The sequence below is a fragment of the Camelus bactrianus genome, chromosome 13, assembly GCF_048773025.1.
Source record: "Camelus bactrianus isolate YW-2024 breed Bactrian camel chromosome 13, ASM4877302v1, whole genome shotgun sequence".
NCBI classification, from domain to species: domain Eukaryota; kingdom Metazoa; phylum Chordata; class Mammalia; order Artiodactyla; family Camelidae; genus Camelus; species Camelus bactrianus.
The window spans coordinates 48,198,503-48,226,213 of NC_133551.1; the positions used below are offsets into that span (position 1 = coordinate 48,198,503).

General features: G+C 57.3%; 1 protein-coding gene across 9 annotated transcripts in view; it reads right to left on the bottom strand.

Moving 5' to 3' along the window:
• The window catches only part of PTPRF (protein tyrosine phosphatase receptor type F), a 143,357-nt gene that overhangs the window by 31,338 nt on the left and 84,308 nt on the right, over window positions 1-27,711 (bottom strand). For all 9 annotated transcript variants that reach the window (XM_045520198.2, XM_074376649.1, XM_074376655.1 and 6 more), the window contains 2 exons: window positions 17,461-17,649; window positions 8,844-8,954 (listed from right to left, as the gene is read on the bottom strand). In XM_045520198.2, the coding sequence (XP_045376154.2) occupies window positions 8,844-8,954; window positions 17,461-17,649 (300 nt within the window). The remainder of the gene's footprint in view (window positions 1-8,843; window positions 8,955-17,460; window positions 17,650-27,711) is intronic.

Consider the following 27,711-nt stretch of genomic DNA (forward strand, 5'->3'; position numbering starts at 1 on the left):
TGGCAGGACCACCTGCCAGGACCCCAGCCATGTTCAGGGCACAGGCTGGGAACCCACACAGAGGGGCCACCTCCAGGAGGGACTCGGCATGGGCCAGGGTTCAGGGCGGGCCAGGGACGTGGTCCGCGGGCAGGATGGGCATGATGATGGCAGGAACATGATGAGGGCGCCGAGCAGACAGCTTTTGGCGCCAATGAACAAGGGTCTCAAGGCGGAGGGTGGCTGTGCCTGGCCACGACCTCCGGCCTTGGGCTTCCCAGGTCAGAAGCTGTTCTGAGCTTCTCAGTCCAAGGTGTAGCCTGGACCACCCCCCAACCCCTGCCAAAATCGCAAGCTTGGCACAGACATTTGTAACATGCAGAGGAAGGGAAGGCAGGCAAGACCTAGCCATGGGAAGGCACGCGTGGCATGCAGACTTGGCATGCAGCTGGTGGGCAGAGGCTGGGGTGTGTCCTTCCTGGGCACCCCTACAGACAGGGTGGGAGAAGGCAGGCAGCGAGGCTGAGAGACCAGAGGGCACCACTGAGTGCGGGTCTCTGAGGACTCCTGTTGGGGAGCCCAGGCATGCAAAGGATCCACGGTGCCACGTTAGGAGCACCTCCAGTACAGGCACCAGACTGCTGCTCACACAGCCCCAGACCACAGGATCAGAGCTGGAAGTAACTGCAGAGACTACCTGGTCCAACCTACGACCTCACCACACAGTGGTCAAAGTGGCAGCCCAGAGATCAGACATCCAGCAAACCACCAGGTCCTGTTAATGCATCACCTAAGTATCTGTCAAACACACTACTTTCTTTCCAAGTCCACAGAAGACTGACACTTCCAAAGTCCAAGCCACCATCCTTCCCTCGATCACTTTTTCACTGCTCCTCCTGCCTTGTCGTCCCCTGGGCCTCTGGTCCTATAGCTGGTGGTCCACAAACGGCTGTAACAAATCCAAATCTGCTCACATCACTCCCATTAAAAACTCTTGCATCGGTCCACAACGACTCCTCAGCCCAGACTACAGGACCCCAACTTGCTCCTCAGCCCCCACCTCAATTCCGCCCACACTGCCTCCCTCCAAGGCCTCCAGACAGAACCAAAACACTGCCAGTCTCCCAGTGGGCTGGGTATGACCCAGTGCCAGAGGCTGGGTCTGCTTCCCTCTGTGCCCCAGGCTCACTGGGGTCTCAGCATGTCTTGGGGAAATCAAGCGCTCTGCCTTCTCCTAGAATCAGCATTCTCATCTTTTGAGGGGAAATTTCTCAGCCCCCACTCTTGGTAGGTGGTGTATGTGATCCAGGTCTGGCTAATGAGATACAGCCTTGTAAAACCTAGTAGGAAAGCAACCTTTTCTCTCCATTGTGCTGGCTAGCCTAGAGGGACTGGGGACCACCTGTTGCAAAACACAACAGGACCTGCTTGAGAACAAAGGAGTTATTGAGGCGAGCAGAGCTAGAGACAGAGATAGACGAATGCTCAACCAAACCGTTTAAGTGTCTGGATCCAGCCTTGCCTGACACCAAACCTACTTCTACGTTTTTTTAGTTTGGTAAGACAAGAGTTTCCCTGTTTTGCTGGAGCTGACAGAAGTGGACTTCTGCCATCTGTCCTAAAGCTGGGTGTCTACACTGAATGACAAGACACGTCACAGGTACAGCAGTTCTGTGTAGCAGGGAACAGGTGGATCCTGGGGGCATGGGTGGCAGGAGGAAGCCACGACAAAGAGCCTCCTTTGAGTACTCCCCACAAATGACACAAGGGTGAGGCTGGGAGGCACAGACAGAAACATCGCCCAGCCTGTGGTGCAGGCACTCCCTGGGCTCTGGAGCTGAGCCGGAGGGCAGGCTACAGAGGAGAGGCGCAGGCAGGCAGGGGCCCAGCACAGCCCTGGCTAGAGCAGAAAGGGACAGCAGAACAGCCGTAACTGACCAAGTCTCTCCTCTGTCTCAGCCAGCAGCTGCCCCATCTCCTCCTCATTCATGTGCATCAAAATCGGCTTGGGGAAAGGAAATCACTCTTAAGTGATCACCTAATATGTGCTGAAGGTTTCCACGCTGTGGATGGTATCACCTCCCAATTACAGACAAGGGAACTGACTGGAGACTGACATTTTAAGTGAGGTGCCAGAGTTTATACATGTACTAGGAGGATTGTGTGCTGAAAAGCTCTTGCCCTTTTTAGTCCTGGCTCACAGGGCTGAAAAAAAGAGACCCAGAGGTTCTATGAAGAAGCTTCTCAAGCTTAGTGGCCTCTGGGTTAGCCAAGGTTGGCAGGAGAAGATATTCTCCAGTCGGCATAAAGATGGGACTTGAAGAGCCTGTGCCAGAGCAGAGGTCATGGTGGCAAACTTGACCATGATCATTGGCAGAATCTTGGAACCTAATCAGGTCCCTGGACATAAGAACAAGAGCTCCAGGAAAAGGATGCAGGTCCTTGGCCAATAAACCTTGGACCTAAGCAGTACAGAAAACTGACTTGGTTTTACCTCAAATCATCCCCTAGGACAAGTATTCTGTGGCCCTGCCAGGAAATGAAGGCCCTTTGGGAACACATCCAGAAGAGTTTTGTTTTTATTTTTATTTCTTCTCCACCTAGATACAGGTGGAAAGGAGAACCCCAGGAGCTAAGGATGAGTGAGAGGTCAGACATGACCCTTAGGGTCATCCCTAGCACCAGGCAAGGGCCTCAAGCCCAAGGACTCCTGGGTGGCATACACCACACTTGATGCTTTCACAAGGATACTGGCCTTCAGTCACACACAAGGAGCCTGGAGGGCAGTTTCCTGCAGCCCAGTCTCATCTTCCCCACAGCATGAGGGAAGTCAGGTCTACAGAGAGAGGGTGGGGGCAGCAGAAACGAGACACTACCTCTTGGGATCTGAGTGCCCTCTGGACCTGCCCGGACAGCCACCCCCATCCCAAGAACCGGAGTGGCAGGTGCCTCCCAGCAGCAGCCCCACCGCACTCCTCCCGCTGTCACAGACACAAGGCCTCCGAAAGGGGGAGGACCCTCCCTGGACTCAGTCTATTAACAGAAGCAACAGCAGGGAAGGGAAAACCAGAGTCGGGAAAAATGCACTTAGGGTCTAATCGTGAGCTCCAACAATGCTGGTCTATTACTGTTTCCCGTGCATCCTTAGTGCTGACATTTTATAGACAATTTCCAAAACAGGGCCTTGCCATTTCTGGATTATATTTCAGCTGTAACTTTTAAGTCTAATTATTTGAGCTGACAACCCCCTATAATAGGGCGGTGCGGCGCCTGGAGGCATCAGCATTCAGTGGAGTGACAGCCTAATCGCAGGGGGGAGGCAGCCCCGCAATCTGCATTCACTCCCGGAAATTTCTCCGATGAAAATAACACAACATTAAGGAGGGGATAAGGGGCAGGATCTACTGTATCAAGATAAAATAACTCTTTAATAAATAACCTTGTGGCTGCCGCAGAGCAGTAATTAAATGCCGGCACACTTGGAGCACAGTTTTAAGTAAAGCTGGAAAAATGTAAGATGTAATTATCAGCGCCAAACAAATTACCAGCCCGGCAAATCCCCCCCGGAATATTTAGAAGCTCATTTCTGCCTTCCCATTAAATATTTGTGTACATGCTTATTTTTGGTGGGACCACAGAAGGGGTCATGCAGACACGTGGGGTGTCAGGAACCCAAGGGACAAGGGACCAGGAGGGTGGGGGAAGGGGCCCAGGGGGAGGCGGCTGCAGGCTGGGCTCTCTGCTGATGACTGTTTTCTGAACTTGGCAGATCTGCTGGGTCAGCGAAATGGTATAAGTGAAATGCCCCCAAGCTCAGGAGTGCATATGGATGGATGCTCAGAGCTGATATCTGAGCTGAGGCCGCAGCCCTCCTCCGACTGGCTCACTCTCCCTCATGGAGGAAATTCAAACCACAGAGATGATGCAGAGGGGACCAGGTGGCCCAGCTCTGCTCCCTGGGGCTCAGCCCAAAGCCCAGCGCACAGGTGAGCTCCACTGACCACTAAGACCATGTGACACAGATAGGCCCACTGGCCCCTGCTACTGGTCCCAGGATTGAGGGTAGGGGTGTAGCCCTGAGGGGGTGAGACTGCTCTGGAATGGGCTGGTGCAGAGTCTCCAGGAAGCCCTCCCCAACCTGCAGCTAGGCCAGGGCCTCTCCTAGACTCCTGTGTGGGCCTCGCTAAGCTGCAGTTGACCCGTCAGTCAGGTGTGAGCTCCTGGTCTGAATGCCCAGCATGGGGCTGAGGAAATGCCAGCTGTCTGGGAGCCTCAGGCAGAGAGAGGGGCCTGGGGCAGGTGAGAAGACCTTCATTTGGATCTGGTCCGAGAGGAAAAAGACAAGTCAACAGAACACTTCCTCCATGAGCCAAGATGATGCCAACCACCTAGTGTCTCGGACACTAAGCTCAGTAGGCAGAACAGGGTCCCATCCGGCTTGAGGTAAGGGGGCTCAAGGACAGGGCAGACCCTGTAGAACTTTCACCCTGTGTTGCAGGATCTTGAGGGGTGAGCTCATTCTAGGCTAGCCTTTTCCCTTCATCTTCCCACTGGTTTCAGCCGAGCTTGGGCAAACGTGGATTTTACATGAGTGCAGGTTGTGGAAGACCCCACGGGAGCACATAAAGCACTGCGGCTCTCACTGCGCCCACAACCTCTCCTGAGCTCCACCTGGAGCAGACAGCTGGCCTGGCCTGGGCACAAAGGCGGGGCCCGTCTCATGCCGTGCACCATGCCCACCCGACCTCTGCAGCAGGGGAGCCCAGCTAAGGGGTCATGCAGACACGTGGGGTGTCAGGAACCCAAGCAGCAGAAACATGCGGGGCAGGGAGGCCTGCCCACCCACCCCTGGTCCTGCCCGCATGCCGGCCCAAACAACGGAGCGCAGAGCCTGGTGGGCAGGCAGGCCTGACTGGGGGGAGCCCGAGGGGCTGACGGAGCCCGCTGGTCCCTACTGACAGGAGCATCCCATCGATGGGCGAACTGTAGATGGATAAGAAGTGAAAAGGACCAACCTTCTCGCTGATCTGAGAGATGAGAGTTTGGGTTGATGGCAGAGTGCGATGAAGATGAGGAGGGAATAAAAAAAAGACAAGGAGAAACACAGAGAGAGTAAAAACAGGCCAACCTTCATCTGCCCACACAGCACAGAAATGAGACAAGACTCTTGTGCCCCACGCACACACACGTGCTCGCAGGTGCGCGCGGACCACGCCGCTCACAAAAGACTCAGGACTCATGGAGGACATGGTGGACAGGGCTGGGTCCCGCTGGCCGGTGCCGGGAGCCAAGGGTAGGAGAGGAAAGGGTGGGAGTAGGGCACAGGCAGGCCCCTATGCCTCACGCACACCCCACAGCTCAGATGGACCCAGTGGGCTGGGCTCTGGGGTCAGGGCCCACCCAGCCCACAAACCCACCAAGGCACACAGGCCACTAGAACCCCGCCACCTTGAGGAAGCCCCACTCTGTGTGGCACCAGAGTGTGAGGAGCTGGTTTGGGAGCCTGTGGGAAGAAAGGCTGGGAGGACATGGCCCTGTTAGAGACAGCCGTGGCCCAGTGGCCAGGTCCCTGCAGAGAAGGGGGAAGGTGGGGGCAGGTAGGGCCGGCTCTGTGGAAGGCATGGCCCCGCCCTGGTCCCTGGCAGCTGTGCATCCTAAGAGCTGGAGAAGAGAGACGCTGTGGATGGAAGGAGAGAGTGAGTCACTAGGGGAGGGAGTCAGCTGGAGAGGGCCTGGAGAGGGGCTGGGCCATCCAGCATGCCTGGGCCTGCCAGACGGTGGGTGGAGCTGCAGAAGACTGGGAGCAAAGTCAGCCGTAACTGGGTGATGCAGTCCCAGCAGTGCTACCTCGACAGCAGCAGAGGCTACTGACCACCAAACACTTTCTGTGCGCCCTGCGCCGGGCAGGGAGCTTTACACACGTGGTCCAATGAAGTGCAGTGACCACAGATCTCAGACAGAAAGTGGGAGCCCTAAATCTGGGGGACAGAGGAGGGATGTGAGGTGGACATTGAAGCAAGATCCAAGGGGGAGACAGGGCCCCAGGTCCTGTGGACATGGCAGAAGAGAGTCAGGGATGGAATGATGGCCAGCAGGAGGCTGTCCATCCAGATCAGTGTTTATAAAGAGGGGTTGGGGGGATTCCCCCAGGTGACACTGGGCAAGGTCTGGAGACACTGTGAGTTGTCCTGACTAGAGGATGCTACTGACATCTAGGGGGCCGGGGTGCTGCCAAACACCCTACAATGCACAGGAAAGCCCACAGAGCTAAGGGTTATCAGCCCCAAATGTCAATAGTGCTGAGGCTGAGAAACCCAGGGCTGGAGTCCACACTGACCTGGATGCTGAGTTCCTGACGGTTGGAGCCCGGGGGGACCTCCCACCAACCCAGAGGGTTACAGGTGCCTGCTCTGGAAGGAAGACTTGCAGTTGCTCTGTGGGGAGGTAGTGGGCCCAGGCTAGTAGACAGGTTGGCCCTGGGAGGTATTTCCATGGGTGGCCTGCCCACAAGCAGCACTTAAGATACAAAGCTGGTGGCCAGTGCAGCAGAGGCTATCCCAGAGGAGTTGGGGCTGATGGGCCCTCAGCGCTGCTTTTCCAGGACTGTGAGGAGGGGCGGACAGCAGAGGCCAGGGTCTAGCAGCAGGGCTTTCTAGGTGTCTGCAAGTCCAGTCAGTAGGCCCTGACCTGGGGCTATGGGGCATGCTGAGCTCTGCAAAGCAGGACAGGTGGAGATTCAGGTGGGGCCTGGTTACAGGGCAGGTCCCGGGGACAGAGACTTAGGACTGGCCCTTAGACACCAGGGCCCACAGGAACGTGTATGCATGTCAGAGAGAGGGAGAAACAACTGAAACCAGGTTGGGACACTCTGCTTTAGGGTCCCTGGCAAGTGGGGCTAGAACTAAAGGAATCCCCATGTTCCCCGCCCAAAAGACCTGTGGAAACAGGACAGGAAGGCAGTTCAGGAACCCTGGTAGGGGTGCAGGGTGGGCCATGGCAGGAGACAGTCAGGTTCCTGCCTGAGCCCACCATGTGCGGACAGTGGAGTCCCCATAAACAGGGAGGTCATGGGCTGGAGGTAACAGCTTATTGGTCAGCACCTGAGCCACCAGCTACAGCAGCTGAGCTCAGCTCATCTCAAAGAGACCCACTGTCCTGCCTCTGGGCCACTGCAGAGGACACTGCCCAGCCAAGACGACAATACACAGTCCATCCACTTTGGGCCAGGGCCTTCTCCTGCCTCGGTATGGCCTCGGGCAGCTCCGCCCCAGGAACTGTGCCCACACAACCACGCCCGCGCAGCCTGCTTGGGATTCACAGCGGCTCTGCGGGGCCTCTCCTCTCCCTGGTGCAGCCACATGCAGTGAAGGACTTTGTTGCTGAGGCCCAGGACCTGCACTCTCAAGCTTATGATCCTCTGGAAGAAGTGCTCGGTCAGGACTACACAGCAGTCGGAATGGTCCTGGATGGGAGGCCGCAAGTGGTTGACAAGAGTCATTCTGGCTGCTCCCCTAGAGTGGGCTCATCAGGTCCCTGTACACTGGTCAGCAGCTCTGCCCCAGAGCAGATTCGGGGGAAGGCTGTGCAATTTACAACATTGGTCTTGGCCATTTGGGCGACTCTCAGGGTCCTGGCCTCCATGCCCGGATGCTGTTCCTTAAGATAGGTCCCCGGTCAGTTCAGGTGAGCCTCGAAGAGCAGGACACCTGAGAAGTAGGCCAATAGGGACCTCGCATCCCATGCCCCCAGTTCCAATGAAGCATCAGCCACTGTCTCTAAAGCACAATCTGCCCATCATCAAAAGGGCTGGTGTGGCTTTTTGGGATCCTGTGCCCTAACACAGTGCAGCCCCTCCATAAGCACACAGGTGATGGCCTAACTCTCTCTGCTCTGTCTGACCATGTGGCCCTGAAGAGCGGGACAGACCACTGCCATCAGCTGCCCCATGAGTGGTTCTGGGTGGACAGGGAGATAACATTGCGAAGCTGCACTAAGCACTTAGCGTGATGAAATCATCACTGCAAGGAAGCTGCAGACACTTTCCTTGACAGATCCCCTGAGTGGAGGCAGTTTCACTTTTGATGACGCCCATATGTGCAGGAGAGCTAGGTTGGGGGATGGTGAGGGTGGGAGGGGCAACATGCATACAAGACCCAGGGTGTTCTCAGGAAGGGGCAGGTGGCCGGCTTTGGTCCCTGTTGGGCTGTGAGCGTAACAGAAACTAGACACGTCAAAACAGTCCTCAGATCCTCTCTACCGGGTACCTGGACTTGTGAAAGAATGTGATCCACTTAGTCCCAGCAAGAACACCTAAAACACAGTAGGTGCTCACCTGTAGGGGCTCAAAGCTGCCTGAGCCTGACCCCTCACACAACGGTCCTGGCTGATGACAAAGCACAGCTGGCTCCTCCTCCAGGAAGGCCCCAGGCAAACCTCGTCAGAGGGCAGGTGCACCTGGCCCGGAGCCCACCCTGCAGGTGTGCACATGTTCACACACAAACGTGCGTGCCTGCTAAAACACACACACACACACACACACACACACACACACACACAGTCTGCTCAGAAGGCTCTAGACTCCTGTGGGGCTCTGGGCCCACGAGGCAGGACCTATAAGAGATACAAATGCTCCCAAGAGTGGCTGCTTCCCAAAGGGCCTGCGAGGAGGAAGGCAAAGTCGGGGCGGATGTCAGGAGCTTGCCCGGTGGGAGCTGCTGCCGCTGCTAGGGCTGCTACAGAAAGAGGCAGAAAGGAGAGACGAGGCCCGTGGCAGCCCTGGAAGTCCACACCAAGGCTCCAGGCAGCAGTCCCGGCAGGGGCCACTCAGGTCCACGGAGACGGCTGGGCGCCGCCCGAGTCCTTACCTCGCACATACAGGTTGGCAGGGGCCGAGTAGCGCGTGCCTGCGGAGTTGGTCGCCACACACTCGTACTTGCCTTGGTCCGACTCCTCACTGCTCTCAATCTGCAAGGCACCTGCGGGGACACAAAGACAGCAGTCAGGCCCGAAACACGAGGAGGGTTCTCTACAGCATCTGTGGCTCCTGTTGACCAGAGTTGCAGATATCAGGGCCACACCTGGGCACCAGCGCTGCTTCCAGGAAGCTCTCCCTGACAAGCCTAGACACCTCCTGCCCAGAACCAAGGTCGCACTCTGCAGCACAGTCCCACCCTGCCTGCAGTCCAGTCGGGCCTGTCCACTCGGCCAGGGGCTCTACCCCATCCTCCAATTCCACTGAGTGTCCAGCTCTGGCCAGTACTGGAACCGGTTTGCCAATGAGCATCCCCACTGGAGCATCGTGAGCCAGGCGTTGGGGGAGCAGACAGTAGACCTGCTGGCCTGGGATCCACAAGTAGGCAACACCCTCATCGGGCAAGGCCTGAAACTGCCACCCACCAGAACCCCACAGGAAGGAAGGCCTGGCCCTGGGGCCTGGTGCCCAGCAGCCTCTGCTCACGGCACCATTCTCCCCTCCCACCACCCCCCAGCCTGCCAGCCCCACCCATTCCGGCTCCTCTCCTCAGCCCTGTCCTGCTAAAGTGCTTCGACCCACCATGGCTCCTGCATAATTCAGGAGGCTAATGGAGGCTGCAGCTCCCACTCGGCCAGCGCCCTGAGGGGCTGCTCTGGCCGCGAACTGACAGACAGGAGCTGGGACTGGGTGGGGAGGTGCTGAAAAGGACCCTCACAGAGGGTGGAGGGAAGGGTCCTGGGCCAGTCCTGACAGGTCCAGGTCGGGTGGGCCAAGGTGAGGAGTAGGGGATAGGGGTGAGACCAGTCGACTTGGCCACCCCTAGCCCTGGCAATAAACACTTGAAAACACTGCTGGTGAGCACACACTGGGCAAGCCGTCTGTGACAGGAACACCCGGAGGCACAGGCAACACCCCGCCCCCTGGAACAAGCTGACAATCACACCCACACAGGACGGTCCAACGGACAGTTAATAACCCCACAGGACACAGCCTGACAGCAAACCACCACCTGCACAGACCTACCCCTCCCAGAGCCCAGGCTGGCTGATGGTCACACCCACACAGGACACAGACAGAACTGCCCAACCCCACCTGACCAGACTGGACAGGAGCCACAGGAAGAGTTCTAGGCCACGCTTTCAGGCCCAGGCCCCAGGAGAGGGCCACCGAGGGTCTGAGCTACGGCCCCTCCACTGCCTGACACGCCTCTTCCACCATCCAGACCCAGGGCAGCAGGAGGGGCCATGAACAACCAAGAGGCTGGGAGCTGGGAGTGGGGGAGAGGGATGCCCAGGCTTGACCCTGATAACAGGGAAAAAGGGCTGGCCTGCCCTGTGGTTCTGGCCTCAGCCCTCCCCACCAGCACCAGGGAGCATGAGGGCCCAGGGCACGTGCCAAATACCCATCTCCAGTGAGCACAGCCTTGATGGGCACCCAACAGGTCATGTTTATGGGATGGATGGGCGTTGTTACAGAAAATGTTCATTCAAGCAGGAGGGGTGGGGTCAGAACCCTGGCAGAGGGGAGGTGGGCCACACTAAGGTCAGCTTTGCTGGGAGTAGGAGACCTGGCAGCTGGTGCCACAGGCGGAGACAGAAAGCAGTACCTGGGTGGGACCCTTGCTGGAGAAGGAGGCTCTCCTGCATTGAGAGCCAGGACTGGTCAGGGGACCCAACACAGACCCCAAGTCTACTGCACACAGAAACCCCCAAATCTGGAATCAACACCAAGACCCAACAGTGGGGGCACTGAAGAGACAGCGAAGGCTGAAAGGATGGGCGGGGAACCCGGAGGGTGAGTCCTGTCCTCGTGGGGTGAAGGACAAGGTGCCCCACAGGGAAGCAGCTGCTCCTCCCAGCCCCATCTTCTGTTCCGAGAGCAGCCTGGCCCCGAACTCTGAGGGTGGAGATGTGCCCAAGGATACTAAGAGGTGGAGAGAAAATGATGTTAATAAAATCATACGGAAGCGACCAATTTACAGGATGTCTGCTCTGGGCCAGGCAGTGCCCAAATCCTCTTCCTCTCCCCTAATCCTCCAGACTTCATGAGGTGGGGCCCTGGCTGCAATTGGAAAGGGAGGAAACAGACTTCTGAAAGAGAAATCAAGTTTTTGAAGGTCACACTGGAGGTGGGTCAGACTTGAACCTGGATCTGTGAGTCCAGTCTGGGCTTTGAACCCCAGGCTGCAGGGTCCTGCTGCATGAAAGCAGCTGGGGCTAATAGGTCAGGGGGTCTGGTTACCTAGGACCCTGTTTATTTCTGTTGTTATCCTAGCCTCTATACTCAAGTCTTAACTGCATGTTCCTCCTAGTGCTTGCTGGGCTGAGGGATTTACAGGAGGATCCAGGGCCAGGATGTTAAGGAGGAATTAGTAATAACTGAAAGCCCCAAGACAAAGGAGGTTCTCGAGAGGAAAGGCAAGGCTGGGTCATGCTCCCTCACCTCATGGGAAGACTTTCCATCTCCCACCAGCCTGGGGAACCCGGGCTTGGCTTCCCTGCAGGAGTCAACACAGCCCCTTCCGTGGGGCTATCCAGCCCCACTGCAGGGATCAGCCAAGTAGCTCCACAATCCAGACTTGCAATGGATGAGTCCACAGGAGGGGATGACTGAGAGTGGATGTGTGTGGTGGCCGGTGGTGTTGAAGGGGCTGGAGCTGGAGATGAGGACGCTGGAGAGGTCGGGATGGGGATGGGGGAGGTGACGGACTGGACTGGACGGGATGGAGTGGTGGTGACGGCAGTGGCGAGGCGTGGTGTGGCAGGATGCACGGACAGCATTCTTACCTCTGATTGGTGAACCACCTGGCGAGGTAATTTGAATGCAAATAAGATCAGAGAGAAGCATTAGTACAAAAGGAAGGAAAGCTACAAAAAGCCAAATCAGATAAAATAAGACACGAGAGAGGGCCTTAAATACACGGAGAAACTGAGGCCTGGCTTCAGCCACAGCAGGTGATCTGTGAGCAAGCACCAGGCTGAGTGTAGGCAAAGTTGTGTTCCCACGTCACTGGCACTGCTCTGAGGAGGGGGAGTGCGGCTGGGTGAGCAGGGCTAGGGGTGACGGGAGTGAGGATGCTGAGTCAGGGCTCCTGCAGACCCCACACACACTGGCTCAGGTCACAGAGAGGGAAGAGGAAGAGAGGAGGTAACAACCCCACCCTGCAGGGACCCCCAGATTCCACAGGTGAGTAGGATTTCTGAACAGAGCACTTACCAAAGCAAAGCAGGGAGTTGAAGCAACAGAAGAAATGGCTAGAAGGAGGCTCACCTCAGGCAATCACCAGCCCAGCACTCCCACAAACACACACACCAGCCCCCTACACACGACCCGACCCAGTGGCAGGCCCCCTGTAACGCCACTCAACCTTGCTAAAAAACTGAGTGACCACAGAGTCCCCCGGACCTGATTGGTGAGAGCCAGAGGCCAGTGCCCCCTGTCGACCCTCGCCTGTTTGATGCCTTGTAACCCTGGGAATCAGCAGCCAGGAGGGCCAGACGTTCACCCTCCAAATGCCTGATTTGGGGCTATTGTGAAGTCTGGACAGGCCTCTTCCCAGCAGGGACCCCTCTTCTACCACTGCCCCATCCAGAGGACTGACGGGCCATGGGCAGGACCAGGTCAGCCCTGTCCACCCTTCACCTTCTGGGGGAGGGATGTATGCTGGGAAACAGTGATCACTCTCAGTGAACCTGGCAAATCCACCCGGGGGAGTTATCCACCTCAGCAAGAATGAGGAAACAGGCTGAGGAACATTAAGTGACCTGCTCAAAGCCCAAGGTCACACAGCTTTGTAAGGGAGATGGCAGGAACGAACCAGGTTTCGCTTGCAGCCTTCCACCAGACCAGGCCGCCTCCTGCAGACAGAGCAGCTGGAGAGAAGGTAAAGGTGGTTGCTGGTGCCTGGGCTGTGTGAGGCGTGCAGAGACTGTCTAGGAAGAATCATCGTCACGGTGATCCTCCAAGAGCCGTACCTGACCTTCAGGGCCCCTGAGGCCCTTTCAGAGGTCCACAAGGTCAAAAGCATTTTCATAATAGTAAGAAACTTTTTGCCTTTTTCACTCTTGTCCTTTCATGAACAAACATACAGTGGAGTTTTCCACAGGCTTCAGGACGTGTGATGTTGCAATAGACCAAACGCAGAAGCAGATATGAAAATCCAGCTGTTCTGTATTAAACTCCAGATTATAGAGATTTGTAAAATTGTAAAACAGGGCCACTCCTCTCACTAAACACTTTTGATTTACAAAATGTAATTATTTTTCATTAAAAAAGTTGTTTATCTTAACATGAATGAATTTTAAAATTATTTTAAAGTGGATTAAAAATATTTAAATTGTCTCAGTCTTAATAATATGCCAAGTATTGATAGATAAAACCCACACAAACAAAAGCTCTTGGAGGTCCTCAGAGGTCCTGAGATCAAAAAGTTGACACCGCTCATCTACCCCATACGGTCCAGGCCTGACCCAGGAAAGGGAGGGGTGGTAGTGTAAGTAGATGCTCCGGAGCTGGGACCTCAGCCCCTCCGAAACCTAGCCTGCTGTGTGATGAGTCTCTGGGCCTCTCAGAACAGTCGTTTCCCCACTAAATCGCAAGAAGAACTTGCCTTTTCCATTTCCTGAGATGGCTGTAGGAGATAACAGGGTCCCTTGGAACCTGCACTGGCCGAGTGCTCAGACGAAAGGGTCTGCCATTGACAGTGCACCCTCCTGGCAGACTGGCTGATGGTGGGATGGAGTGGGGGCTGCAGGCTCAGGCCCACCATGGAGCCCGCCCTGCACGTCCCTCTGAGTCCCATCCGCTGGGGCAGCGGGCCACTTCCCACAGCCAGGTGTCTCTGGATGAGCACGTGGACAGCTGTGTCAGGTGGTCCTCCATGGTGATGGGGATGGCAGCGTGCACATCAGGTGCTGGGATGAGCAGACAAGGGGGAGGTGGCTGAGCTCGGGGCCAACAGCAGCAGCTAAGAACCCCACTGGGAGGTCAGCCCCGTTCACTTCTCCGGCGATGCTGTGTGCTCTTGACTAATTTCGTCTCTCCCCAAACTGTGCCCACTCCTCCAGGGCCCACACTGGGTCTCAAGATCAAATCCTCCAAGATGCTCAGGTTGTGGGAGAAGGTCACGTCACTTTGGGGAATAAAGCGTCTGTTGAGCAGGGGTCCCGAGACAGCCGTCCTCTCCAGCTCCTGTTCCAGGGGCCATGCTGTGGTGACACCTGTTGGAGCTCAGCCCACGGATGCCTGAGAGTTCTGGGTACCAGTCAGGGAGGGCCTAAGGTACAGAGAGGACGGGCTCTGGTGCTCTGGTGCCCTAGAAACTTCCAGGTTTGGTGGATATGATAGTAGAAGGCCCCTGGGTGACATCCCAGGGGAGCTCCCTGGCCTCAGATCTCCAAGTGACCCTGGGTAACTCCCTAACTCAGCTGGAAAGAAGGCATGATGATCACAGCCTGTCCCACTTCTCAGGGTTGCAGGAGACTCAAGCGCGACCAAAGGCAAGAAAGCACTTGGTAAACTGCTGGTGATGCGCAAACCGTGAAGCCCCTGTAAAGCCGAGTGTTCGGGGGCTCGAGTCCTCTCCATCAGGGATGCCCCTGTCAAATGCACATGGAACTGCTCCAGCACCTTCCTAAATGGTAAAAGCCATTTAGGGGTCAACGGTCAGGGGCCACGGTCAGGTAGTGACGGAGGGAGCCCTGTCCTTTACTGTAGAGCGGGGATGATTAAGGGCCGTCAGGTGCTATCGCAGGAGCTAGACCTTGAGTCCAATGCACTGAGGTCACAGCTCCTATGGGGCAGGAAAGATCAAATAAGGAAGTCTTCCCTGGACCTGAGAAGCAGGGGGAATGGACGTTAGTCTGCAAGGACAGGGCCCAAAGGTCAGGTTCAGGGAATCATGCATCAGCAAGGGCTCAGAGATACCCGTCCTATAGCTGGTGCTGAAGGGGCCCTCACAGAGGGGAGCCAGCCCGAGGCCCTTCCTGCAGGGTGCCCAGCCTAAGTGAGGAGAGCTGGAGCCAGACGGTGATAGTATAAAGCAGGATGAGTCCTGAAGGAGTGGGCCTTAGGTAGAGAAGGGGGAGCTTCACATTCTAGTGACTGTGAGTGGAGGGTAAGGATGTGGTCAAGGGGCTCAGTGCAAGTTGGAGAGTGGCTGGAGCTGCGAAGAGCCCGATTCACAGAGCCCTCATCATACACCAGTCAACTAAAGCTCTCATTGCCATTGTCTTGCTTAATCCTCACAGTAACTCCTTTTTAAAGATCAGAAAACTGAAGCGCAAAAAAGTTAAGTAACTTAAGTGAGGCCACAGAGCTAGTAAGTGATGCAGCTGGGACCTGATGAGATAGAGCTGGAGATGTAAGCTAGGGCAGAGCAAGAAGGGTTCTGTGTGCCTTGTTCAGGGGCATGCACCTGACCGTGGAGGCAGCAAGATGCTACTGAGGTCATCAGAGCACAGAGCGCACAGGCAGAAAATGCTGCCAGTGCTGCAGGATGGATTAGACAGGAGAGCCTGGAGGCAGAGAGAGCAGTGTTTATTGACCTGGGATACGGCCGAGGAGGCAGATGGAGATAAGGGGACCAACTTGAGAGCCACGTGGGTGACGGATCAAGAGGATTTGGGGGTTCCTTAAATAGAGGAGGATTTGGGGTGTGTCCTATATTTCGGGTTAGAGGGGCTGCCACTCACAGAGAGAGGGTCAGTGGGAGAAGGGCACAACTGTTTGGGAAGGAAGTTACCACACATCTTCATCAGGGTGACACCCAGAAGGAAGATGGGATTTTAGTCTAGAGCCCCAGCAAGGTATTTGGGTCAGAGAGATAGAACTGCGAGTTGCAGGCATGGAGCTGGTACTTGAAGCTATAGGAGTGGGTGGGCTGGCCCGGGGAAGGGCTCTGTCCATGGGACAAGGGCAGGGTTTGCGGGCTCCCTGGCTGGAAGAACGAGCAGAAGAGGCTGCCCGGCAGCGAAAGGGCACTCAGAGGAGCAAGAGGGAAGCCAGGGAGACATGCAGAGAGTGGCTGAGAGGAGGGAGGGGCGTCGGCCGAGGAGGCCGAGGTGGAGCAGCGCCTAGTGGAGCCCTGGGCCGGAGCGGACTCCCAGGGTGGTGAATGAGTGGCACCAGGCCTGGCACAGGGAAGGCACAACATAAATACTTAACGAAGGAACGCTCGAGACAGCGTGCCTTCCCAGAACTGCTACCACTGGCTTCACGCTGTTCAGGTGGAGGCCAGGCCTGTAGGGAGGACCATCTGGCTGCTAGGGGAGCCTGCCTGGGGGCTGTGGGGAAACACAGAGGGGCCGAACCGTGGCGGCCGCTGTGCCGTGCTGGGCAGCGGCCGCAAACGCTGGCGGACTGTTTCCTGCCTTGATTATGGCTGTTTTAATTAACTGCGCTACAGCTGCCTCCATCTTGTTGAGTTTTAATTAAATTAAATGAGCTAACACTTCGTGGGTTGTCTCAGGCGGCCGTGGCTGGAGTCAGAATCCCGCTCTGCTGGGCAGCTCATCTCTTCCTCCTCCCTTGGGCACCACGGGAGGCGCCCACCTGGTGGGAGTTGGTGAGAAGAGGCTGGCACCCCAGGGAGTGGTGGTGCACCTCTGCTGCCTGCAGGGTCCTGAGAGGGGCAGAGTCATGTCCTCCTTTGTGGTGTTGACATCACAGCTGATGGGCAGCTGGGGCTCTGGCCAGTGCTGGCCATCCTGCCTGGGCCCACCATCCCACAGCTAGCAGGAGGGCTTCTGGACCAAGGTCTATCCGTCCAGCCTATGCAGGTGGCAGATGCAGAACTGCAGCTAAGCTGATTCCAAGGCTCCTTTCCCGCCTGTTACGTTCCCACAAAAACTGAATCAATGATCCTGGCGGGAGCCTCACAGGCAGATCGATCGATGGGGCGACACCTCCTGCCTGCTCACGGCGGCATCCTTGCTCACAGGGCTCCAAGCTGGCTCGGTTGAGACATCCAGAGGAGACAGGTGGCTCTGGTGGCCGAAGGATGGCAGCATGTCCCCCTGCTCCAAGCCTCTGAGGTCCAGCCTTTTGAAGCCTGATGAATCAGGCATCTTTGGCCTCTTTCCCTGCTATCTGGAGAAGCAAAGAGATCATCATCCAGGCCCCCTCTCAGGCCAGGCCCCAGGGAAGGAGGAGGATGCATGTCCAGAGCACCTTCACAGAGCCCAACACCAGGCTGGGGATGACACTCGTGCCTCACAGAGAAGAGGTGGACTGAAGTCCGGAGTCTGACAAAGCCAGGAACGTGTAAGAATCGTTGATGACCAGCCCTCGCTGCCAACCTCTCTTCCCCAGCAGGCCGGGTGGGCCAATAGCAAGATCTGGCCCACCCACCAGGCAACCTCTGCTCAGCCCTGGAAGGCCAGGCCCAGGCTGAGGTCTCCTGCGGCTCCCAGGCCCCTGGGCCCAAAAGGGAAGGCTGTGCTGTTTCTGGCTGGATGGATGCCTTTCCTGAAGTCTGCACGGCCCCTTGACCCTCGCCCTCTGCTCACCTGAACGCAGCTGCTTGATGCGGCCATTGCTCGTGGTGGGGTCCACAGGGAGGAAGTCCTTGAACCAAGAGATCTCAGGGTCTGGATTCCCACCTGCTGCACACAACATGGTGGCTGTGCGTGCCTTCTCCACCACCTTCAGCTGAGGCCCCATGTCGATGGTGGGGAACCCGGAGGGCAGCTGTTCCTCTGCAGAAAAAGAGCAGGTGTGCACGTCAGGGCTCGCACTGCCTGCCCTCCAGGACCACCCTCTAACTCCCAGGATGGCTGGGACCCTCAAGACTCTTCTCTTCCCTGACTTTTAAGCATGGAGCCCACCTTGAGGTAAGGAACCAGAGTCCTGAGCCCCACTGCCCAGGTCTGTCCTTCGCAGAGCCAGGGGGCTGTGGGGGGGGGGGGTCCATCCTGCCCTGTCAGGGAGTTTCCAGGTCTGAGAAGCAGTGCCTCAGATTGTAGACATGAGCACTCATCTCTCTGGCCCTGGGAAAAAGAGGATTGAAGCTCTACAGGCCACAGCAGAAAGGGCTGTGGTGTCCACAGCTCATGCAGTGGCATCAATAGCCACGACTCAGCCCAAAGGCTCCCCTTGCTGCTCAGTCCCCACTCCCCCGTCTGCATGTGCTGCGTCCCCTCCACTGCCTGCATCCAGCCTTCAGCTCCACTGCTTGGCAGGGCCCCATGTCACAGTCTAGGTTCTGGCCTGGACTCTGGGCACCTCCTGCCCTATAAATGACCCATCCTGGACCCCTGGTCCCAATCCCGACCCTCCTCCCTCACTCAGCCCTGACCCTGGAGGCTACAGTCAGGCCTAGGGACCATGTCTGTGTATGTGGAGACAAAAGAGATTTTTTTTTAATGTCCTTGGAGGACACCAAAATTTGATGAGGGAGGCAAAACTCCTCCCTGGGTGCCTCTCCCAAATTGCAAGGGGTTGGTGGCTCATGGAGGCACTTCCATGGGAGCAGCAGAAGCAGATCTCAGCAGTACACCCCTACTCTCTGCACATGGACTCCTGCATCAGCCATGAGGGGCTGGGGAGCAAAGCTGCTCACTTCCTACCCTTGGAGGCACCAGGGGCTGGAGCAGAGGCTCTGGACCAGTGCAGACCAAGTGGGGCTCCCACCTCCACCACTAACCAGCTCTGTGACCTGGGGGTGTTACTAACCCTCTCCAGGTATCCATTTTTATCTGTTCAAGTGCCCACCTGTAAAGCCATTGTGAAGACCACATTGGATGATGCACATAAAGTGCTGGAGAGTGTCTGACGAGGAATCTACACCCAATGAATATTAGCTGACATTATTATTATAACTAGCAAAGGCTGGGCCACTGGGGGAGACAAGTACCAAGACTTGGGCCTGGGGCCCCCTTTCCCATCCTGGGTTGGTAAGACGACCTCCCTGCCAGGAGCAAACCACAGAATGAGTGTGAGAATTCGGCAGAGCCTCTTCACAGTGTGGCTGCCAGGCAGACTCTGTGGGGGAAGTGTCCTGTGGCAGTGTCCTGGCCTGGGAGTGGGGCTCCATGGTGGGGGAGACCAAGAGACTAGCACTGCTCCCCTTCCCCCCCGCAGGCCCAGCACAAGAGGTGGGGTGGACATTTGCTGAGGCCAGACTCCTGTGCAGGGAAAAGGCACGTGGCATCCTCAGCAGGGAAGAAAGTGAAAGCTGGCCGGACTGGTCCTCCCTGAGACTCTCAGAGACCCAGGGGGGCTAGCTGGTGGGCAGGCAGGAGAGGAAGCTGGAAGAGCTCCAACAGGCAGGGGCAAGACATTCCTCTATCTCTCTTGCCACCTCCCAGGGGGTGCTCTACCTGGAGCATCCCGAAGGAACTGTGGCCCTGTCAGGAGAGGAGGGTCTTGGGCTGGAGAGCAGTAGGACTCCCAGCAGGCCTTGCCTCCCCAGCTTCTTCCAGTAGCTGGCAGAACACTTCCCCACCTGCAGCCCTAAAAATTCCAGACATGAACCAGCATCTCCTCTGCTGTAAATATGATCCCACAGCGTCCTCACTTTTAGCTCTGAGTTTTAAAAGGAAAATGTTAAACATTGACAAGAAAAGGGAGGATGGAAATGAAGCAGGACTTGGGATGCACCACGCAGGGGAACACCTCTGGCCCTGCTGTCATTTGCTCTTAGAGGAAGGCCAAGGCAGGGCTGGAGGCCCAGGATTCCACTTCCACCCTCCCTGCTCTCCCCAACAGCTGGGAGACACTCAGGGCTGCTGGAGCCATCCTGGTCCACCAGGGCACCAGTGAAGTTCCTCCCAGACCTCAATCCTATCTGCTCAGCCCCCTGAGCAACGGAGGAAAAGGGGGCTGGGCCTGCCAGAGTTAGGACCCAGGAGTCAGCTGGCCCCCATCTCTACCCACAGGTGCTGGCTAAGGGGAAGGGAAGAAGTAGACACCTGGGAGTCTACTCTGAATTCCTAGCACAGGGAAGGTCTTTGGGATTTATGCCAAATTAAGGACAATTAATTTTCCTCCCTCAATTATCGCGCCCTCAATGGCTCCGTCCTTGGCTCAGATCATCCCTCAGGCACTGCTGCCAGAGCCTAAAATCGGCATGTGTGAAGAGCTGTCCATAAAACAGCGGGACCCAAAAGCCAGTCCCTTGTGCCAACTAAGCTTCCAAGCACAACGCAGAAAGCTGCAATTCTGCACCTCGGGGAGGGGAAGCGTGTCTCACAGGAGGACTCCAGCCCCTCGGGAGTGACCTGCTGCTGGCTCTTCCGTCTATGCTCAGCAGGGGGTGGGGTGGGGGTGGGGAGAACGCTCCAGCACATTCAAACATCGCCAAGGACAGCAGACATTTACCCATGCCCATGTGTGTCTGGCCGGGCTGAGCACTAGGCAAGCTGGTGTAACTGACCCACCATCAGACTGTCACATTTATCCCCTTCACCTCCTCCAGGAACCACAGGAACTGGGGCCACTGTAGCCTGAAACACTCAGGCAAAGGACGGGGCAAATTCCTCAGGCTGATGTCACATGATCACTCCAAACCCATCAACAACCGGGAAAATAGAGACCCAGATAGGAGGGATAAAGATTAGATTTACGGAGCATTTACTAGTTTCAGGTACCGAGTTAAAACACTCTGCAAAATGATTTAATCTTTACCAAAACTATGTAAGGTATAAAAGGCAATGGGGGCGTAGAGAGACCTTCGAACCTGCCCAAGGTCACAGGGTTAAGTCAGAGGTGAGGCTGCGATGAGACCAGGTGATGGGACCCAACACCTGACAAGGTTGGGGCCCAGGGCTCCGGGAGAGCTGGGGCGGCCCTTGGGGAGCCAGCCACCAACCGGCTCTCATACCACACCCTCTGCCGGCTCGGTTTCGGGGTTCCGCGGCTCCACAGCAGACCCCTTAACACACGCCGCAGCGTTTTTATTTACCGCAAAATGAACCTGACTGTCCCCTTCCCTTGGCCACCCGTGGACACGCACCCACGTTGCAACACCCGAATGTGCGAGTCAAGCCGAGTCCACTCAAAGCCCGTCCCGCGGGCGGAGGGGCTGCGGAGCGCCAGGCGCGGAAGCGCCCCTCCCCGCTTCAGGCCGCCCGGTAACCATGGCAACGTCAGAGAACCGGCGTGGCAGCGGAAGGCTGCGCATGCCGTGTCCACGCGGGCGCGCATCCGCGGTCAGAGCCGCTGCCGCCTCTCCCGCCCCTCCCCCCCGCCTGGGTGGAGTCGCTGCGCCCCTTCCCAGGACCTGCTCCCCAGCTCTGGGGTGCCTGGCTTCCTTCCCGCTCAACCGACCCGTAGCTGGGGGGCCTCTATTTGTGCACAGCGAGGGGAGGTCTCTACACCTGCCTCTCAAACTCAGTGCCCAGCTTTCGCAGTGTTTGTGTCTCTCAGGTCCATCCATCCTTCGATATAAGGGTCCCGGCGATGGAAAGAAACCCAGGGGGACTTTAGGGGGCCTCACAGGTACTAGGCAGCCTGAGTCCATACAGCTGTTTGTGAATTCTGCCTGCATGCACGTGTAGGGCGCACACATTCTGCGGGTCTGCCCGCACAGATCTATACCTGCAGGCAGTACACACAATGTGCATGAATGGTTCCTGCACTGAACTGCGCTGGTCTTTAGATGCTACTGCAGTGGGAGACCTGACTCCTCCTTCCCTGCTATCGCCACTGGGCCAAGGAAGATGACAGGTTGTTGGGGGGGTGGGGGAGGTGGGTAGCTGGTGGAATGGGGAGGTCAGTGTTGAAAGCCTAAGGCAAGAGCTTGGCTGAGGTCCCACAGCAACAGTAGAGCTGGATCATCTCAAATCCACAGCTCACCTGCTATCTTGGTGGCTTCCTGGAGGAGGAGGGAGATGCAAAAATAGGAAACACTTGAGCTTGAGAGGCAGGAAGAGCTTTCTGGGGAACTGCCTGAGTAAGGGCTGTGGGAGGGTGGGGAGACAGCAGGAAGGTGAGGCTGGTTGGAGCTAAGGCCAGATGGATGAGGCTGGGGTGGGGGTGGACAGGGGATCAGCCTAGGCTGCTGCAATGACTGGGGGAAGGAGCTGCTGAGGCCCCTACACGGCACACACAGGTCTCTTTGTCCAGCTCAGCCTGGGACGCCTGAGGCAGAGTCTGGGCTAGAGGGAGGGGGCTGCATCAGGGAAGCAGACAGATGGAGATGCCTTGCGGGGTCCCGGAGCAGGCAGCACCGTCTGTCAGCACGAACTTCTCACCCGTGTTTACCCAGCTTCCTGGCGTCTCTGTGTGCATGGAGGCACACACAGGCAGCACACACATACACAGGCTCCCTGGGGTGGCACCGTCTGGAGGCCTGACCCCTTCCTCCCCTGTGTGTGAGTGTTGGGCCTGGCCTCACTCTTGCCTCCGAATGCAGACACCTAGATACATGCACAACCAGGGACACACAGATCTACATGGAAAAAGAGACAGGTGCAAAAATAGAAACCTACATGTGCGTGTGGAAGGGCACCTGCAGTGACAAGCACCTGTGGAGACAGACTCATGCAAGCAAATCCAGCGGCACTGCACGCAGAGATGCGGAAACACACATGTGGAGACATGCAGAGATGCACGCATGCTGAGACACGTGTCCCTGGAGACGCACGCAGGGACAGAGCCGGGAACCCCAGACGTGCAGAGACGCATGAGAGGTCCTCGAGGGTAGCGGGGGGCTGCTGATTCCCCAGCCCTCCTGCACTCTAAGGAAAATAAGGCCACCTCAGGCCCTGTCCCTGAGGCAGCTCCATCCTGAACAAGGTGAGGGACAAGTGGGAAGGGCTCCCCAGACCTGCAGGCTCCCACACGCTCCCCGAGAGCCCTGCCCCGCCCCCAGGCTTCCAGGCAGTAAGGGGAGCCTGAGGAGCCTTGGGCTCCCTTCGCAGCTTTCAGTCTTGATTTTCAGCTTTTTCTGAGCGAAAACTCCCACCTCTTCCAGCACTCAGATTTCATCAAACTTGGCATCTTAAAAGCCTGTTTTGTTTTTGAATTTGAGCTGTTTGGGGCCTGTCGGCAGCGGCAGCGCCAGCTAGCCGAGAACAGCCAGCTAGCCAAGAACAGCCGAGCAGCCGGGCCTCCCCCTCCTGGCCCCACCTTCAGGGCTTCCCCGGCGCCTCGTACAGCCCTACTCAACCTGGTCGCTGAGGCCTCTCAGCCGCACACACCCAAGTGAATCCACGGGCCATCCCTACCCTCGTTCCAGCTTCCAGGCCCTGACCCACAAGGGACTCTCTTCTTGAGGTTCCCCACCTCAGTCCTGCTCCAGGAAGGTTCTTTTGATCCCTTTACCCTCCCCCACCCCCTAGGTTCAGGCCCAATCATTCCAGACCACCGAGAGCCTCCCACTCACTCCTCAGGTCCCTGCAGCCCAGCTGCCACCCCATGGCTTCCTGCCAGGGTGTTCACCAAGGTCAACCATGACTCCACGCAGCTAAGTCCAAAGGGCACGTCTCAGCAGTCATCTTGCCTCACCTCTCAACAGCACCCCTCCCTGCTGACCACTCCCTGCTCCTTCAGGTACTCTTTGCTCTTGACTTCCCTGTACTCATCCCTACCTCCCAGGCACCTCCTCACCAGATTCCTATGCAAACTCCTCTCTCAACATGAAGAGCTGGCATCTTCTGGCTCCATCTTCTGGGGCTCCATTAGGGCCCTCTTCCTCCCCTCTTGGCTCTGGCTCCCAGATTTGTCATTTCTTGGCTCTCAAAACTCTACCTTCAGATGTCCCATGGAGTGCCAGGCAAATATGAACAAGGCCTCCTTGACACCCCGCCGGATGCCTGCACACACCTGATACAACAGATTTCTAACAGGACTCATCAACATGCCCCTCAAACCAGGTCCTCCTTCCACGGCTGAACGGTAGAAAACATCACTGCCATCTACCCTGAGTCTCCCACCTCCCCGGTCCCCCAGATAGCTGGCCAGGCAGGCCACCACTCTTTCAGAACTGCTTGTAACCAAGTCTCCCTTCCTCCCCTACCCACTCCCTGGGCTTGGGCCACTGTCAGCTCACACCTGGGTTGTAGTGCTGCCCCAACATCTCACTGGTCTCCCTGTACCCAACTCTGCACCCCCAGGGACCTTTCTGAAGCATACATTTTATCATCTCACTCCTCTGATTCAAATCCTCTTTCCCCTGGTAACCAGAGGGAGGGGGCACCTCACCAAGGATGGAGAATGCGCACACACAGGGGCATTTAAAACCTTCAACTTGGCTAACTGTTTCCAGCGCTGCTGGCTCCACTGTGGTCCTGAGGCTGCGGGGGAGGGGGGAGGGGAGGGGAGCATGAACACAGCGGGGCCTTGTAAGCGTCTGTGACTACAGGGGCAGGGGAGCAGGCTGGGCACAGGGGAGGTGTCCAGTGTCTGTGGCTAATAGGAGAGGCAGGCATACTGCCCACCCTACAGGAGGACCCACTCAGAAGGAAGTCCACTTGGACCCTTGAAGGCAGATCAGAACTAGAAACAAATGGGGGACCCCAGGTACTAAGAAATCCGAAGTCTGACCCTCATGACCCCCTGGCAATGGCTATCTACTGACCTCTCCCACCCTCATGCTCGGGGCCCAGAACACTCCAGGAAATGGCTGCAACCACATATCTGCATGGACCCAAATGTGATGATGGTCACGATGTGGGGTGGAAGGACAGGTGACAGACACCATAGTCACTGGGCAAGAAGCACTTAGATTATGCCTCAGCTGTGAGGGGAGGGCAGAAGCTGGCCAGGGCTCTAGGTGCTGAGGCCCTTTCTATGTCTTCTGTGGATGCAAATCAGGGAGGTAACAGGCCCAGCTTCCTCAAAACGTGCCTATTACCCAGACATGTGTGCAGGCAACAGAAAAGAGGCTCATCCTGCCCCTTAGGGAGTCATCCTCTGCCTCTGGGTACCCTTTACCCAAACTCCCCCGCCAAGGGCAGGGAGGGTGGTGGGGCAGGGTGAGAAAACACCCACCCACCCTGAAAACATAAGCTCCTGTGCTGGCACTGCTCCAGGTCCAACCAGCGCAGGAGATTGCAGGACGGGGTCATAGGCTGCTCATCAGCCCTTGTGTCCCTGGGGCTGTTTCCAAAGGGACTGTGTGTGGGGCTGGGTGGATGGGGTTCAAGAGGGCCATCATCCCACAGGTCCCAAAGCCAGCCAGAGTCAGAAGTACTGTAGAACCCAGGGTCCAGGCCCAGTACTGACTGCCCCCCATACCAGCCACTACCCACATGCCTGACAGCTGCCCCCCACCCCCAAGCCTATCCTGAACAAAGTAGGCAAGATCAGGCACTCCATGTGGGCACCTGGATTCCTGGGCCTGAGTGTCCCAAGTGGTTTGGTCCCAGTCAGTCAGCAGACACCAAGGCAAGGTGGGAACAGGGGAAAGGGAGCCTGGGCTTGGTGGTGAGAGGGTAAGAAGAGGACAGAGTCCCAAGGGCCAGGCAGAATCCCTATCTGGCGCCCCCTCCCTTTGGGCGGGGCTGCAGAGGAGCTGCTGCGGTGCGGTTCTCAGAGGCACTGAGAACACCTCAGCCTGGCCACTCTGTCCCACGTTCACCTCTGTCCAGCTGTCCTGGCTGACCAACAGCTCTGAGCAGAGATCCTATGGGTCCTAGAGACAGTGAGCCCAGAGACAGCATCTCCGGCCTCCCACAGCACCAGACTGGCTGCACACACTCAGCCCAGACTGCTTGCTGTACACCTCCCTCCACCACCCAGCTGTACACACAGCCCAGAAGGTGCACACTACCTGCTGTATAGGCCACACCTCACATAAACACAGTCTGAAGTACACACTGCATGAGTTATACCACCTGCTGTATACACCACACCCCACACACACACTGCCTGATGCACGTACACACGAGCACACACAGAGTTGGACGCACACCCCTGCAACCTGAAAGACACACACAGCCCGTAAAGCTGTAACACCACACCACATACCTCATGCACATACTGCCTTACAGACGGCACGCAGGGCACTCACACCACACACGGTGCACTCCGCTGTACCCATGACCACAGGGCAAATGCTGCCTCTTGCACTTGGAGCCCGCAGAGTCAGGCCCTCAGGACAAAGTCAGAAACAGCTCATCCCTGCTCCTTGGCCTTCTTCCTCCTCCCTTCCGTCTCCTCCCTCCCTCCTCTCCTTTCCCTCCTCCTCCTCCTTCTTGGCCCTTCCAGAACCTGCGCCAGCCACCAGTGCCCTGCCCACATCTCTGCTTTCTGGCCCTCTCCGGGGCCTTCCTGACCACTGTATTGCCAGGACCCTTGTGTAACAAAGAAGGGACAAGGGACAAGGAACCCACTGGCCCAGGCAGATCCATAACCTCCAGACTGAGCTCCAAGACCCTCCTACCCCCCTCCTCCTGGAGGGAAAGGCCAAGAAGCAAGGCTTGCCTCCCCTCCCCCTCCGCTCCCCCTCCCTCGCAAGGGAAAATGTCAGATTCCCTGTCTCAGTGTCGGCAGCGGGCGGGTTGGAGGGGGAGTGATTCAGCCTCAAGAGTGCGTTGTGAGAAGAGCTTCTCCTGCCATTACTCAGGCGAGGGAGAGGCTGGCGCGCTAATGGCTTCAATTACCACTCAGACAGGAACGCTGGGCGGCTCACCCCCAGCCAGCCTGTGCCAGGCACCCCCACCCTGTACCCAGTCCGGGCATAGGGGGCGGTGAGGCAGCCAGCTGGGCATCACAAGGCAGTCGGAACTCACCGGGAGTGGCAGTCCTACCCAGGGAGCTGGGTGCAAAGGCCATGACATGGGAGTGGTGTGGGGTGCTCCCAGGGGCTGCAGCGGGGCTGGGTGTGAGAAGAGCGAGCAGGGCCTGGCACAGAGCAAAGCAGGGCAGGGAGCTTGGGACAGACTTGCAGGCCTGGGCTCCCTTTTGGGGATGCAGCAACCCCTTACCGGAGCCAAGTCACCCAGGGAGCCCCCAGACACTTCCCTGAAGAGCCCAGCATGCGGTGAGCTACATGCACTGTGTGATGCGGGTAAGGGACTCAACTCTTCTTCCCAGCCCCCAAGACAGCTTCATCCTCACCCCAGTCCTCCTCCAGGGAATGGCCCGGGTTCTCTTTTGGCCCCAGCCAATAGATAGAGTCAAACCATCCTTTCACCCCATTCCTACACAAACCCAGCTTTCCTGACCAGCACGGGAGGCCTGGCAGGGTGGGGCTGGGCTGCTTTCCTCTGGCCCTGTCCCCCGGCACTTTTCAGGCCTCCCATTCCACTCCTTTCTGCCAAGCCCAGGGCCGGTCAAGGTTACACAGAGCAACATGGTAAGTCAGCATTTCATCTTCCGGGTGCCATGTTTCAGGAGCAGGAGGGGCTCATTCAGCCCACAGCTCCACCCCAACTGGGTTGGGAGCATGGGTAGGGGTCCCACTCTCCCCAGCCTCATCAGACACCCTCTACATCCAGAAGCACAAACGTACCCCAGACCCCTGCTGGAAAAACCCTCATCCAAGAAGGCCCCTCCAGATGGACAGACCCCTTGCAAATCCGTATCCCCCTCACCTCAGGCCCTGCAAGACCATCCTCATCTCCCTCAACCTTTTAAAAGATAGAGCTGCCCAAGGCAGTGGTGGGGAAAAGAGAGCACCCACAGAGGACCTGGGGAGAGAGCAAGGCCCAAAACTGGGGCGGAGGGGCTTTGGGGGGGACTCTCTTTCCCTTAATATGAGAGCCTGAGAGATGCCCTCTGGGGCGGGAGCCAGTCTGGCCCTTGAGCCACCTCCCAAATGCCAGGGCAGGGCAGATGGCTCCTGCTGGGGCAGATATCAAGAGGAGGGAGGA